The sequence below is a fragment of the Ruditapes philippinarum genome, unplaced genomic scaffold, assembly GCF_026571515.1.
Source record: "Ruditapes philippinarum isolate M1 unplaced genomic scaffold, ASM2657151v2 ctg8018_1_1_1_1, whole genome shotgun sequence".
Lineage (NCBI taxonomy): Eukaryota > Metazoa > Mollusca > Bivalvia > Venerida > Veneridae > Ruditapes > Ruditapes philippinarum.
In genome coordinates, this window is record NW_026865728.1 from 19,162 (window position 1) to 36,185 (window position 17,024).

At 31.1% G+C, this 17,024-nt stretch overlaps 2 protein-coding genes across 2 annotated transcripts; one reads left to right on the top strand and one right to left on the bottom strand.

The window, feature by feature from the left end:
- Positions 1 to 305: 305 nt before the first annotated feature.
- Positions 306 to 2,940, top strand: LOC132730133 (D-dopachrome decarboxylase-like). Its single transcript, XM_060715989.1, has 3 exons — positions 306 to 554; positions 2,268 to 2,443; positions 2,805 to 2,940. The coding sequence occupies exons 1-3, from the start codon at positions 447 to 449 to the stop codon at positions 2,857 to 2,859; spliced, it is 339 nt and encodes a 112-aa protein (XP_060571972.1). The 5' UTR covers positions 306 to 446; the 3' UTR covers positions 2,860 to 2,940.
- Positions 2,941 to 4,523: 1,583 nt separating this feature from the next.
- LOC132730135 (stomatin-1-like) lies at positions 4,524 to 8,091 on the bottom strand. The gene is made up of 6 exons (XM_060715991.1): positions 8,055 to 8,091; positions 7,907 to 7,956; positions 7,168 to 7,380; positions 6,756 to 6,808; positions 6,280 to 6,358; positions 4,524 to 5,874 (listed from the first exon to the last, which is right to left on the bottom strand). Exons 1-6 carry the CDS (start codon positions 8,089 to 8,091, stop codon positions 5,647 to 5,649), a joined length of 660 nt encoding a protein of 219 aa, XP_060571974.1. The 3' UTR covers positions 4,524 to 5,646.
- Positions 8,092 to 17,024: the final 8,933 nt, after the last annotated feature.

Consider the following 17,024-nt stretch of genomic DNA (forward strand, 5'->3'; position numbering starts at 1 on the left):
ATTTTGTAAATACTTAACCACATATACGTTATTAATTTAAAGATATCAACGAAAATCGCCATCAATACGCTAGTCAGTTTGTCATTTTCACGAATTGTCTTGAGAAATAAACATTTTCATGGAAATATGTTTGATGAGGTTTAAAGTATAATGTCTCAGCAACCGTATGCGCTAATTCATTTCTTTCAATTTGGTGTATAATAAGAAATATTGGTCCATTTACATAATTATAATGGGGATCGTTTTAGCCACTAAATTGCACAAGTCTGCTTACTTCTGCACAATTCCTGCGTTATTTGCACATTACTGCGTATGTAAAATAGATAATTATGTAACATGTTATCTATCAGATTCAAGGTCAGTGCAGATAGCGATATTTGTATAAGATAAACAGATTCAGTGTAGTTCATCATTTTACCATTGTGTTTCACCTTAAACTTATAAATATGCCAGTTTGTCTTCTATACACAAATTTAAAGCGGTCGGATATAGACGTAAATTTGGAAGAAAAGGTAGCAAGATGCATTTCGGAGACATTGAATAGACCGTTTAAGGTAGGTGTTATTATTTGTTTTGTTTTAAAAATACATGTATAAATAACAACATTGTAATAATCTTTGTAAAAAGTGACTTTTTAAGTTATGTAAATTGCAAATTAAAGTCATGATGATATCAAATTCTTTGTTATGTCATTTTACATTCATACTGACTTACTCCTATCTGTATAACCAGAACACTCATTATAATGGGATAGATAAAGCACGTTGAGCCCGGTTAGCATGGATGTATTAACTAGATTTACAAGGAAAAAGGGAAAATACTTACTCATCCTCTTTCCTTTTTTATTTTCATTCCTCTTGAGCGATCGTCAGTTGTAAAAACATGTCACAAGTGCTATTATATTTAGCTGATACTTCAGGTTCATGATTCCAAAATTTTAATGTAGAAATTTCTAGTTAAGAAATTATTGCCATTACAAGTGGGAGGTTTCATTGCCAGTCATGAACGAATGCCACCAAAACGTGTCTAAGATTTTCATCACTTTTGTGTTATTGTTGCCGATTGCTCTCTTTTTTCTAAACATGTGTTCAGAAGTAAAACAGATTTAATTTCACGAAATCTGAATTCGACAGCTTTGCTGTACAAATTATATACAGTCGACTCTCGTTATCTCGAAGTCATTGGGACCGTCCAAAAATATCGAGATAACGAAATGTCGAGATAAACAAATTAGGGTTAGAACAAGGCGAAACTGATTTTTACAAAAGACATGTGCATACCTTATGTCAAACAAACTATAATATCCCCATGTCTTGTTTTCATAGGCCTAGTCAATATTTAACAAAGTAACATAAGCGGATGTTTACCAGCGGAAATACGGGTGTCTGTGATAAAAACACATAGTGATGTTTACTCAGTAATACACCAATATAGTGAATCGGATATCGGATATGGTTGATCCGGATATCCTCCCGGGTTATTTATCGGGTCTTTCTCGAGATTGTCCCACCGCTGATTGATTTGGTGGTGATGTTGTGAAACAATATTGAAACGATAGCGTTTCTATACTTTCACTTTTTCATTTACATTTAAAGTCACAATGAATTGATACAGTGTTCGAATATTTAAAAAGAATGTAAAATTCACTCATTGTGGACATAAGTCAATCAACACGCTAAATAGATTAACTTTTATAAAAACAGCTAAACTTGTTACAAACATAATCGTCATTATGACACGCGCTATTAATTGAGCAATTATCGTCTAGATTGTGTTTTTCACACGTCTGAAGGGAACAGACGAAGTCGAGATAAACAAAGGATAGTAGTGTGAAAATAACTGTTGGGGCTGAAATTTTACATCGAGATACTGAAAATATCGAAATAGAAATATCGAGATAAACAAATATTTCCAATATAGATAAAGAAGGAAGAAAATCGGGACTTTCAAAATTTCATCGAGATAACGAAATATCGAGAAAAGCGATGTCGTGATAACGATAGTTGACTGTATAATAATTCATTTTAATTAATTTCGTAGTTTAACAACAAAATTATACAAATCGGCAATTATAAAAGTCCAGTTCAATAGAAGGATATGTATCTTCACTTAGAACGAATGGATCAGCAGTTAATTAATATTTAAACAACGTATCCGGTTAGATCAAACGTCTATTTTTCTTTTAGATTATATTTACTCGCATCCCGCAGTATATACATGTACAAACAATGTATATTATAAAATATACGTCTGTTTTTACATTGTAGAATGTATTCGTTACCCTTGTTACCGAAACACCATCGTTTTGTGCAGGATCACGTGAACCATCTATGGTTTGCCAAGTGCAATCAAAAGAGGTCTTTGAAGATCCAAGCAAAATAGCTGGATACTATCCGAAATTTTTCGAGATTTTGAAACAGGCAACAAATATTCCGGGAAACAGGTTTGTTTTGTATAATTTGTATGAGACACTTGCATTTGTATTAAAATCTTCGGAAATATATATAAAAGACATATCAGGCATGTATCTAATAAAATTGTATACAAGTCTCTGTATAAAACGATAGAATTATGTGTTTTAAACCAATAGAAAAAATAATTTTGATTACTATTTTATAGTGATAGGGCTAAATATTTTGAAAATGACAAGTATTATCAACATATTATCTGACCTGGGGTCTGAAAAACGAATAAATCTTGGCCTTAGAAGATGGAAAGTCTGAACCAGATTTTATGAATTCAAAGACATGTCTATCCCGAAGTACTTTTCTACTTGATCTCAGATATATCATGATTTTTTTCAGGATTGTATTAACTTTCCAGCATGTACCAGACGCTTATGCTGACATAGGACAGTAACATTTACATAATATGGAAACAATATACAGTGTATTACATGATGTTATATCTGGTGACAATAAAAGTTTGATTTAAAGTTAATACTTAGACTTTGTTTTATATTGCAAAATGTCTTTCTTAATCAAATTCCCATTGACTTAACTTATATTAATACATGTACTATGTTTTAACTATCAAATGATGTACTTATTTAAAATGCAAATGTTGGTCTACATGTTAAACTGCATTCTGGCACTTATTTTATTGGAAGAAAACGTTAGTTGTTACAAAGTGTGATACACGAAAGTGTCTAGTGCTTAAAAACAATACTGAGATCATTTATATTGTCACATTCATCAGTCATATACTTTAAATAGTCAGTTTATAATAAAAATGTTTCTTGGTATAGGCATTGTGCTTGCTTTTATTGGTTCAAGTTTCAACGTTAGTAAGACTGAAATTATTATCTTACTGTATGATAATTTGTTACCGTCTATAAACATTTTCAAAATGAAGATGGAGGCGTCCTTGGTCTTTGACCTCAAACCACTTGCACCTTACCACTGTAGGTTCGATTCCCGACAGGAAGTTTGAATTATTTCATATAAGGAAGTTTGCGTTTGTTTTTTTAGTTTGAATAAATACTAGTTAAATAGGATATGTGAACTTCCGATTCACATATACGTGATATGGATTTTTGTATTCAGTTTTACAAAAACTCAGAAATTGTTCATCCAGAAGTAAACTAACTGATATCATTCACTTCCGATTACAACGTAATACAAAGTTGTTACAAATGATTTACATTGAAATAGCTTTAAAATAGCAATTAAATATTCTAATTGAAAACTTCGAATTTTGAATTGTAAAAACTCGTAAGGGATATTTCCAATATAAATGAGGGGTAACCTTCATAAAGATAACCAGATTTTAGTCTCTATAATGATCTTGAAAATCAAGGACTTCCTGGAAATATCTAAGGGTGATAATATCATGTCATAGTAACAGTATGTTCTTATTAGTTTATACCAGTCAATTATGAATACATTATAGAACTCATTTAAATATTCGACCCCACTGTCCGTATAGTTTACGATAACTAATATGGAATTTTGGAAAAGTCACACTAGCTCTATGTAAAGGTTCTCGTCACATCCGCAATAGCACAGCCTAATAAGTGATAACCTTATTTATAAGAGGTTTGTGGTTCGATCCCTAATTTTGCCATTCTTTTGAGACCTATTCTTTCAATTTCTAAAGTATAATTTAATGAAAATGTGCAAGTGCTTGCAAAATTGTCTACACGGATATGAAACAACTTAGAAACACTGATTTGTCTCGTTTTGTATTGTATTTTACGACACTGAAAATACATTTATTGCATTTAATCCAAAATTTAATATCAATTCTTAAAATATATTAATAAAAAAGGTATAGACTTGACCAAAAAATGTGCAAAACATATTAAAAAAACAAAAATACAACAATCAAAGAAATAAGAGTTCTGTTTTGTTTTGTACTCATCGTGTTGTACGTTTCAATTCGTTATCTCCTGTAATAATAAATGTAGCTTTAATCTTGAAGCTCAATTTGTTGTATCAGTAACTCCCATCTACCCATTCAGTACATTAAGGTATTTTACCGATGTTTTTTTTTTATTAAAAAAGCAAAATTTTTTTTTCAGAAAGCGCATTGTAAGTAATGAAAGTGGTTATATGTATCCTTTTTGAACGTACGTTTGACTTTTAAGAAGAAAACCCAACAAAACTTGGTTAAAAAATGTGTTTTATTAAACATCGTGCAAAATTCCTGAAGGAACATTTGGTGTGAATTGCACGTGTGATGAAAGAAATAAAAAATCTTAAATTACTAAATATTTAAACATCAAAATAATAAAAAAAATGTGAAAAGAAATAACAATGATCATGAATAATTGCAAAATTACAACAATAAATATAACAACATAACAATTTTTGCACTAATGTAATGTCATTTTGGATATTTTATACACAATAAATATAACAAAATAACAAATTTTGCACTAAAGTAATGTCATTTCGGATATTTTATACACAATAAATATAACAACATAATAATTTTTGCACTAAAGAAATGTCATTTTGGTTATTTTATACACAATAAATATAATAACATAGCAATTTTTGCACTAAAGAAATGCCATTTTGGATGTATTATGTACAGTGATTATTCTACAAACGAACATAACGAATATTTTTGGATAAATTATAAGTACATAAAGATAGTGTCTTCTTTAAATTTATCCAACTTGTTCACTTTAATAAATAATATTAGCTTAAGCTTACTTACTTATTGTATAATGAACATTTTTTCTTGATTACTAAATGTTTCCAATAATCACTGATTTTTTCATTCAGTATTAAATGTTTAATGTCTACTTTTTCTGTTTTATAAAAATATATGTATACATGTATAAAAAATGGATAAAATACCAGAAGTAAATAACAAATACATAACATGTATATAAACGATTATTATTAATCATAATATATTTCTTTAGCATTAAAACATTAAAGCAGCACAGGGTTCTTAATATTTCTCCGGTAGAGAAAGACAGGTTAAATAATATTTTAAAATGGCAAAAGGTTGTAAGGTCTTCGGGTTCAAATGTCAAATGTATGTATGTAACAGTATGAATAAGTATTGCAGGCAGTTCATATATAAACTGATACATAAGTAAAAGAACAATTACAGTAATTTACAAAGCGAATATATTGTTTAATACTAAGAATGCTCCCTGATCATCTTGTCAGTCAGTCTTCGTTTGTTTCACAGTGGTTTCACCTTGATAACATCCCTATTGTCTGATTTATTGCTGGTAAACAATTGTATGAGATGACGAGGAATAGGAACAATAACAGTGTTGTTGTCTTTCTTTGATACATTAAGCATAGTGTGAAGTAAATGGAGCTGTATTGTTGACGGTGACGCTGAAACTATGTCAGCAGCTTCTTTAAGTGCACGAGATGCACGTATTTCTCCACCAGCAGCTATCACCTGAAACATTACACATTGCCGGATTTAAATTATTTTCTTACTATATGTTATGTATATCAGTTTTAGTGAGTTTTTTTTTAATTCTAAAAATTAAACTAATTACTTATAAATACAATTGTTACATGTATGGTGTATGCACACATCATTTTGGCCAACATTTTAACAAGATGTTTGGAAATATATTGGAAATAAAAACAAAACAAAATAATATGATTCTTTGTATTGTATTCTTAAAAATAAGAAATCAATCAATAATAAAATTTGTGATGTCCTGATACTTTAGACAATTTCTAACTTAATTCATTCACAATATTACAATAGCATTTTTTATCTGTACACAACATTCTAAATAACTCGAATAATGCAAATGCCATGGTTATCATGTTTTCCTATGTTTATTCATACCTTCGCTTTAGCTTGTCTATTACTTATTGCCTCACCAGCCATCACCCTCTCCATATCACTTGGCATACTGATGTTTTTACTAATAAAGAAAATTGAAGCAACTTTAACACATTTGTTACCTTTTTTTTCTTTTTGATACTAGTTGCTTAATACATCTCAACATCTAAGATTACCCATTTAAATTAACTTGTTAACTTAAAAGATTAGTGCCCTCTTTACACTTTCTGACTTAATTACTTATTGTTTCCAATGCTACTAATAAAAGGTACAATTTCTTATTCTCAACATTGGAAAATACTTTGTCTTCTGTTAAATTACTCAGAAATAAGAGGGACTGAATTTTCTTTCTGAAATATTGCACTATATATTGTGATAATCTTTTGTCAACAAAAAGTCAATACAAATTGTATTCCTATTCAACTTTCCGTTTTAGGATATATCGATTACTTTACAATGTATATAAAAACTGTACTTGCATTTCCACTCTGGTAACTTCTACTGTTCTACCCCATCTTTTCCTCATCATCGTCTTTTCAAAATAAATGATAAAAACAATATTGTTGAGGTCTTCATTAATCAAAACAACTATAGGAATTTGCTAACAATTTTGTTAGTGAATGAACCCTGTCCCTCAAACAACGAACATGCTATTAAAATGCGATCTGAAAAATCTGTTCAGGAGATATTTCAATGACTTGAAAACAATCTATTATAAACACTATATACAAAAATTAGAATCAAATTATCTTGAAGGACCAGGGAAAATGACGACGCTTAGATTTTATAAGTCACAAGTTTTTTTGAGAGCCTTACAATTTGTAAAATAGAATACCATGATGAAAACAATGAAAGTTTTCATTATATTACCATTTTATTTGAATGTGTTACCTTAATTTGTTTAGACACTTTTTCTCGGCCTTCTATTATCTCGGATAGAGTTAGTTTCCCACAGACAGCTCTTAATGACGTCAGTGCTCGTCTTGACGCCATTCCCTTTACAATATCTGTACCCTGTCCTACCAGTATACATTCATATGGCTTGCTTACCTCTACTGTAAGTGCGGCATTTATCTCGATTGACACGGAGTCCTTTGTAAGAACCTAAACATAAAATGTAATTTACATAATCTACTCAACATTTCTGCGAACCCTTTACGAAAATTTTAAAATTATTAAAAACGAACGTAACTTCTTTTTAAAAATTATATAATCAGTTAAACGTAAAACTCTCATATAAAGAATAATAATTTTTGGTGTATCAATGTTACATATAATTGATAAATATTTCAAAAAAATATAAAAAAAAGTTTCCTTTTTGGGTGTTTCAAACATTTTTTCTAATCTTAAGCCTAATCATCGTACATGGAAAAAACAAAAACAAAACCTTTTAATTTTAAAGAAGTTGAAAAATTTATTTAAAATTATGCCCTATGAACCGTTAGAAAAACAATTACATCATGTGGGACTTTTTAAAAGCCCTTTTTTCTTTTATTTTTCAACAGCGCAATATCAATGCTTTATCGAAATTAGGGCAAAAACGTTGGTGTCAATTTTGATGTTTTAGTAAGGGAAATCATTTGTTTTAGATGTTCATAGTTAATTTATGTCCCGTGAATATTTTATATACACAGGAATTACAATCAGCAATGCACGGTTTATGATTACGGAAGTTTTTATCTTAAACAATTAGACTAATATAATTAGCTCCTATAAATAAGGTATTTTCAAAATTTCTAATGTTTGAATAAAGAAATAAAATGAATATCAAAATGTACCTGGTTTCAACAACTCTTTCTTACGATCTCTGCCCATTCTAACGACGACCCCCTTTCATATTTTTGAAAATTAAAAGTATCTAAAATGTAGTTTCTGGGTGTTTATACATATAAAATACAGTCTTCCTTTATATTTATTTAGCACTTGCTATTTTATATCTGTTTTTACCCTAATTATTTTCATGCGGTGGCGATATTGAAGTAAATATTTCAGTGTTAGGTCCTTAGACATGTATATAAATTAGTTTAGACATGAAAATTTATAACGCATTCATAAAACGCTACCATTAAACCAATGTTACAAGGTTTAATGTCTTCAACATTTCAGTAGTTACGTTTAAAATTTTATTGCATATTAAGTGAATGTATATTCTGATGAATTGTTGGTCTATCAAATCCCAGCATGTAATTGTCAACCATATATGCCGCCAATTTGGTACTGACGTACCGAAACATTGCAAGGTTTGGTTAAGAGGACAGTGTTAATCAAATACACAATGTGTTAAACGCTCAATAACCTGCTGAATTCTAAAGTGATTAGCCATAATGACCAGGCTGTATACTGTTGGTTGACCAACTTCAAATTTTCATTCTGATATCCCAAATAATGATAATGGTCTGTAACAAAATGGAAGCTGTACCGATTCATTTAAAGAGTCAGGAAATAATCTGATTTTAACATCACTGAAAGAGTTGTCATTCACTATTTTATGTCCGTACAAATACAGATGAAACCACATAACTATTCTACAAAACTGAAACGTCTAGTTGAGTATATATCAATAATTATCATTCAATCTTGGTTCAAGAAAACAGTAAAGTAGTGAAGATGTTTTATTGTTTAATGTATATGGCTGTATATAACGAGACGAAATATTCAAATAGCAGAAAGATACCTTTATGCTGGAAGGTAGAGTTATTGGAAAGGTAACAAGAATAAATAAGGCAGACAAACACACGGCGATGTATTCACATACTATCTGGAAGGTATCCGTGTCGTCGACCTTTTCTCTGGATGTTGATTTATTTTCCAAATCAGCTAAATAAAATAAATAAATAAATAAATGAGACCAGGAAAGAAACTTCAAACCCATGCGTTTTGTATTTACTTAGTATTTAATTCAAAATCATCTCTAATTTCTGAAAGGTCATTCTATAATACTGCACGTTTGCAATGTCGCTTTTCATTGGACACCCATGACATTTATACATGTATATAAACTACTCGTATATACACAGCTGTTGCGAAATTATGAAGTAATGCTTTTGAAAAAGGGAGTTTGAATTATAATAAATTCGTTCTTAAGATTTTTGACATGATATATGACCGTATATGAACGGTTGTTTGCAATTTAACACTCGTCTCTTCTTTCTTCTCCTCGTACGTGCACGTCGTGGAGAAACAGGAAATCGGCAGAAAATTTGAAGAACTTGCGATGGCGCCAAAAAAAGAAAAACAAAACAAAGGGAAAAAAACCACAAACAAACAAAAAACAAACAGACTAACAATAAAGACCAGAGCTTGTACCTGCGGACCAGCTGCTGATGTCCTGACTAAAGCCGTAGGGAATGATCCTACACAGTAGGCACGGCCTAAGGTGACCTAATTTTTACTCAAAATTCATATCTTTTACTAATACTCCATGGCAATTGCTTGGAAATAAATTATTGCCACTTTGTGTTTCAAAATGAACCCTTTTAGGGCATGACTGGTGACATAATAGGGGTTGGTTGACAGCAAAAGCTGCGTTTTGTGCCTTAACGGGCGGACCATGTACAAACAGCCGTTTATATAGGGCCATATAACCTGTCAAAATTCTGTATATTAACTAATAATGGAAGATTAGATTCACAAAAAAGGTTTTTGTACTTGTCATCAAATCAGGGTTCAAACGTGTAAACATATTTCTATATGTTTCAGTAGTTATATAGATAACATATAACTGGCAACAGACTAAAACAACATAGAACTGGGTAGACAATGTAACAATAGCCGTGCAACACTTGTTCATGTATCATATTTAACTACGTTCAGCCAGGGACTTACCCTGGGCACTCTTACAAACTCGCTTGCATGATTTCAGTCGGCAATATTCACGGGGGAGAATCACGCCGTTCGTTACCCAAACAAACAAGATGGCGGATGTAGCCAAATAAAAGTAAATTTCCCCCTTTTTTCTCTGAAATTCGTAATGTTCTTGTGTTAAGGTACATATAACAACCTTCTCCACAATTTTCCGGGCACACAGGATTTTATTTCATGATGTTTTGTCCGGTACTTCATCTGAAATGCGCGTCACCAGATTCGAAGCGAGAAAATTTTCCACCGGTTTGATCGTGGTAACGTACGGCTTCTTCTCTAAAATTCACTGTTTCGTTTATATATATGTATATTAACTGAAACCACTGACTTTAAAAAGTTGTAATATGTCGTCCTAAAAGCGTTCATGCCAATTCTGACTAAAATAACCGCTGTAAATACTCATATGGGAGCATTTCCTGGAAATGATTACGTATGGCGCACAAATATCAATGATAACGTACGGCGCATATTTCTGCATAATAGAGTTTCTATATATCAGTTAGTTTTGGGTTTGTTGCTCAGGTCTTTCCAGACATAAGAGAATGTGTAAAACCAAATTTAGTGTCCAACTTTATTTGTCATCCAATGAAAACGCTGTATTTCTTAAAAATTATGTGCGTTAATTTTCATAGAAGAACAAAAGTCGATACTATATCGAATTCCGTTCATAGTCGTCTTCTATTTTTCATAGTACTTCATAGAACGGCATAGTGACGTAATAAAGTGGGTGATTATGATGCCAAATAAAGTTTGACACTAAATATGTTAGTATTCATGAACACTAACATATACAAAGAAACTGAATATTATTTAGTGTTTGCATAATAATATCTGTCCGGATAGAAATATCTAAATTCGATATGTAATCACGATTAATATATTTTCTTGCATATCTTACTCGAAATAGTGCAGCTATCCCACTTTTTGTGGTTTGTAAAGTGTCGTCAAAAGTTAAACTTGATCCCAAAGTTCAAATATCTATGTGTTAGTGTTCATCCGTGCTGTTCTACAGAAATTAGAAACTTCGACGGGAGCGATAGCGATCGGAGAATGTTTCTAATTTCTGTAGAACAGCTACGGATGAATACTTAGATACTTCGTGTCAACCTTTATTTTGGCTTCATAAATATTTTCTTTATGACGTCTCTATACCTAATTTTACGAACGCGGTTCTATGAAGCACTATATATATGTTAGTGTTCATCCGTGCTGTTCTACAGAATTAGAAACTTCGACGGGAGCGATAGCGACCGGAGAATGTTTCTAATTTCTGTAGCACAGCTTCGGAGGAATACTTACACATTTAGTGTCAAATAAAGATGGACACTAAGAAAAATAGAAGGCTTCTATGAACGGACTTTAATATTGTATCGACTTTTGTTCTTCTATCAAAATTAACACAAAGAATTTTTTAGAAATACAGCGTTTTCATTGGATGACAAATAAAACTGGACACTAAATAAGCGTCCAACTTTATTTGTCATCCGATGGAAACGCTGTATTTCTTCAAAATTATTTGTGTTAATTTTCATAGAAGAACAAAAGTCGATACTATATCAAATTCCGTTCATAGTCGTCCTCTATTTGTCACATTGCTTCATATAACCGCGTTTGTAAAAAAAGTCATTTGCATAAATTTGCACATGCGCTTTCGTCGGCCGCTTTTGAATATTAATTAAGTAAAAATGACGTCAAAAGGCCAACCTATATTTATGGATAAAGGATATACATGCAGTTCAGATTTAAATTCACGTATTGGCGATAAAGATACTGCACGTGTTAAAGTAAACACCAAGACAAAATGTCAATTTATATATATTTTTATTACTAATGTAAGAAAAAGTCTAAGTTTCTTATTTCTGTAGAACAGGACGGATGAACACTTACATATGCTTCGTAAATAGTATTTTCATAGTGGCGTAGTAATTTTTATAACCGTTCTTTCATAAAGATATAGAGGATATTCAAGTTTTTTCTATAAATACATGATTTATTTTCATCGAGTGGTATGAAAATAAATATTTCATGAGTGGCGGTAGCCACGAGTGAAATATGGTAATTTTCATGCCACAAGATGAAAATAAATCATGTATTTATAGAAAAAACTTGAATTTTCTGTTTATTATATACATTTTTCTCTTTTTTGACATTAAAATTTAAAAGACTTTCCCTTAAATTTTGTGTACTGGCAGAATTTAAAAGAAAGTAGTCCGGCAAGACACCAGTGAAAATACGGAAAATATGTTTCACTGCAGTGAAAAATAAATTTTTACAGTGAAAATACGGAAAATGAAAATACGCATTTTATTTCATCAATATTTCTCAATATTTCATTTATAAGTATATAATAAATTGACGTCATCTGAGCGCATGAGCTGTCTGGCATTAAAGGTTTCAGACGGTTTTATATTGTTTCCGGCATGGATAAAAACATCGAATTTAAACTATATTTCATAGTCGGTAAAATGTTTACCTCAAGAAATTAATAAACAAATTTCAATGTCACTCTTTTATTGCTGATACCTACAATACATTTTTTAAAAGAAACTGATTGTTTTTGTTTGGGCATTTGTGGAAAAATGCCAGAATATGATAGGCAAATTCATGAATTGCATGTAACTGTTTTGATTAAATACATGTATGACGTTCCTTTCATTTAAAATTAAAAAAACTGTTTGGCTAGGTCGTGTAAATAACGCTAAATGATAGCGTTTCAATATTAACCGCACCTCAAATCAATAGGAAATTTCTTATTTATTAAATTTATTGAACCTTTTCGCATAACATTATTTTTAACTCATTTAATAAATTCAATATAGAACCTACACTCATTCATTATTCTCTGTTATGTTTTTTTTCTTTTAATGAGCGACCAGATTCATCTGGATGTAAGCTAGTCGCAATCACTTTTAATATAATGTAAAGACAACAATACACACATATTTCCTAAAAGTGGAGGCTTTTCTTTCCATTCTGCATTTTATACAAAAATATTCTCAAACTATACATGTGTGTTTTAATTGGCAGATAAAGGTTGGTATATGTATATTAAAAACGAATGTATATATTATGTCACCAGTTAGAAAGATATTCATATCCGATGGGGCAGCATTGTTCAATTATTTATTTCTGAACTGACAAACATGTTTTTCAGATATATATCATTTCCTACATACAAATAATTCATTATCAGCTGATTGAAGAAATGGAAATCCACCAAGCAGAAAAATGCGCCGTACGTTATCATTGATATTTTGTGCGCCATACGTTATCATTTCCGGAAAATGCCCCGATATTAATATTTACAACAGTGAATCTAGCCAGAATGGGCATGGATTCTAAGATGACGACCTACTAAAACTTTTTAAACTTTTTTTCAGTTAATATACATATTTGTAAAAGAAACAGTAAATTTGAGAGAAGAAGCCGTACGTTATCACGATCAAACCGGTGGAAAATTATCTCGCTTCGATTCTAGTGACGCGCATTTCAAAAGAACTACGGGACGAAACATCATGAAATAAAATCCTGTGTGCCCGGAAAATTGTGGAGAAGGTTATTATATATACCTTTACACAAGAACATCACGAATTTTAGAGAAGAAAGGGAAAAACTTACTTTTCGGCTGCATCCGCCATCTTGTTTGTTTGTGATTCTCCCCCTTGAATATTACCTAGCCACGAATGATAACTCCTGTTTCTATCTAAAATTCCGCCAAATTATTCCCCTTTTAAATGAACTCGAAGAATGGGCCTTTTTAAATACTTTGTATTTATTTATTCGATGTTTTTGTCAAGAAACGGACATTTTTTTCTTTAAGCTTATATAATTTGATTTCTATCTATAAATGGTTGATATGGTAAACATATGAGTTTTGATGGTAAACAAAGATATTTTCTGGACCGGAAGTACATTGTAACCGATTGTCTGCTACCTCGCTGTCATATGTCACCACGTATCGTATCGTACATGTAAATAATACATTAAATCGGTGAGAATATTGAGATATTTGTTTGACTATCAGTTGAAAATGCAAAATAGTAATATGGAAAACAACTATGTGTAGTTTATGTGTATTGTTCAATTTGTTTGGCTGATACATTTGTTGTAAAAGCCATCTACACTTAGTGTAGCAGTAGCCGGAGAACACATGTTTTATTTCTCACTTTATTGAGAAAAGGCCATAGCCTCTTGACTTTGGCATGAACCATCGATGAAATTGCTGATTTGAAAAGTAAAAAAGCAGGTGTACCTTTTGATTTTTGTAAAAACTGCATGAATATATATTTAAAGAATATTCCTATTGGGAAAAGGCTCTTTACAGTACAGGCCCCTGTTATAAAAGATGAGAAATCACTGCACACAATTAAATGAATGCATATATATCAATGATTACTACATGAATCACAATAATAACTGTGAGATTTGAAAGGCAAGAATTTATATCGGTTATCGTAATGTATTTTTCTTGCACAGTCGGCCATTTTGACGCCGCTTCGTAGCAACCACGTTTAAAACGTGAACGGTAACTTAACGAGATATGGCTTAGCGCAAGCACGCGCACTGACTTCCGCTCTGTCGAAATACTGCATCAGAGGAACTTGAAATTCTATCAATATTAACAATAATATGCAAAATATACCCCCATATAGTATAAAAAACAGTATATAGGGGGTATTTTTGGATATTATCATTAATATTGGTTATTTGATAGAATTTCAAGTTCCTGTGAAATACATATAGCGAAAGTCCGTAAGTGCTGGGTCTTACCCTAGTTCAGCGTACATGTACATACAGAAGTTATATACTCGTGTATTCAAATAAATTTATTATTAACAGTTTCGTTAATACAAATAAACATCGTATGTAATCAAAATAGATCAAATTTCTGTAAAATAACATGTAGTGTAAAATGTAAACATAGAATAGATCTTACCTGCTTCTATCCGTTCAGTTGACATGTTTAAAAATAAACCCGACTACACTATTTACCGATCAATATATACATGAATGATTGGTGAAGATATCGTTATTTATATAAGCCATAATTCAATGGGTTGCATTTCGAAATCAACATTTTAAGATCTTAAATTATTTAGGAATCTGAAAGCGTGAATAATTTTAAAGTCACAACAGGTAATATAAAGGATCAATAGTGTGACAAGGTATGTACGAATTTGCCAACAAACATTTAAGATATCGGCCCACTATAATCTCGACCTGATCAGCCAGTAATATGGGTTTCCAATTATCAGTTTACTGTTAATACCACCTTTATAAATCCTTAACAACGTGTTTTGTTCGCGTCTTTAAATGTGTGTAACATCGCACTTTGGGGCCAAACGCATTTTGGGGTCCGACCCCAAAGTGTGTCACGTACTCTGGGGTCCAACCCATAGTGCGTTACGCACTTTGGGGTCAGATTTTGACCCCAGAATGCGTACATTGTAATACAGGTACATAGCAATCTTTAACATCGGACAAACGACCGCACTTTGGCGTCATAAAAATTAAATAAATAAAAATGGATTTTAGAGATATTTTAAGGTAATATCTTGCAGTTAACTAAAAATAAGGAATGAAGTAGGCTCAATGTATCAAGTCGTATAACAATAGAAGAGGGTAGTTTATTTTATTTGTTATATCCAGGGTTGCAAATTGAAATGAATTATAACTTTTTATATTCAATTATATGTCTCATAGAATAGAGGCATTAAAGTAAGATATATAAATATGTTTGATGTGTATTGAGTGTTATAATAGATTCTTTTTGCATTTCAGACAAGATTATCAACTGTTTACACGAGTATTAGAAAAAAATTAGACATTTATTTTTTTTAATTTATAAACAAAACTCATGGCCCTTAAGGGCATAAGAGTGAACAAACAAACAATACAACAACTAATAATACAAACATGGCATAGAAGTAAATAAGTAAATAAGGAAGATGTCTTAGCGAAATTTCAGCATTATTGCTTTAACAAAAATGGCTAGTAGATTAAATAAAGTATTTCTGTTGTCGCTACACATTAGAGCCTGAAAATTGAAAATACTAGGAAATCTTGAATAGTAATTACTGATATACTTGTGTCTTTCATGAGTAAAATAACTACATTTAAAAATATATAGTGAAATTCATCACCTATTTCTTGCTGGTTACAAAGTGAGCATGTTCTATTTTCTATTTCATTACCAAAATAGCGACCTTTTTCTATAGGTATATCAGAATTGAGACATCTAAATTTACAAAGAGTAATTGCTAAATTTCTAGGTAAACATAGTAAATAATGTTTTAATTCAAATTGAGTTTTATATATTCTATGATTTAAACACTTAGCAGAATTGAAAACATCACTATTCCATACTTGTAAAAACTGACCATGTAATCGTGATTTTATTACATATTTAAAGTAACAAGTCGCGGGCTTTATTTAATGACGTTTTAAAGCCTCGTTTACGCTGTAAACAGTAACCCTCGAGCTTAATATTCCGGTCTGTATCGGTAGCCGGTGTAAGATTCTGATAGTATCTGTCCATGAACTAGCGTTATGCGCCGATAATTGCAGCGGTTGTGTAGATTTTCCCTATTTCTAGCTATTTCTAGGTAATTTTACTGTACCAATTAATTGTTGAATGATGTAGGGAAAAGACTTGCATTGAAAAGAACTCAGGGGGTGCCATTGTGTTTAAAAACATATAAGATATTTTTGGTCATTTAAGAATAGCAGCGTTTTAGCGGTACATAAAACAAGATACATTTTCGAAAACCTTTCAAGAATTCCTATATTACCGGTAAGAATTCATTAATTCAGAATATAAAACGCCTCGTGCTATAGATCAACGTTTTCACTTAATTTCACTCGTGTCATTACAGTTTTAGTCTCAA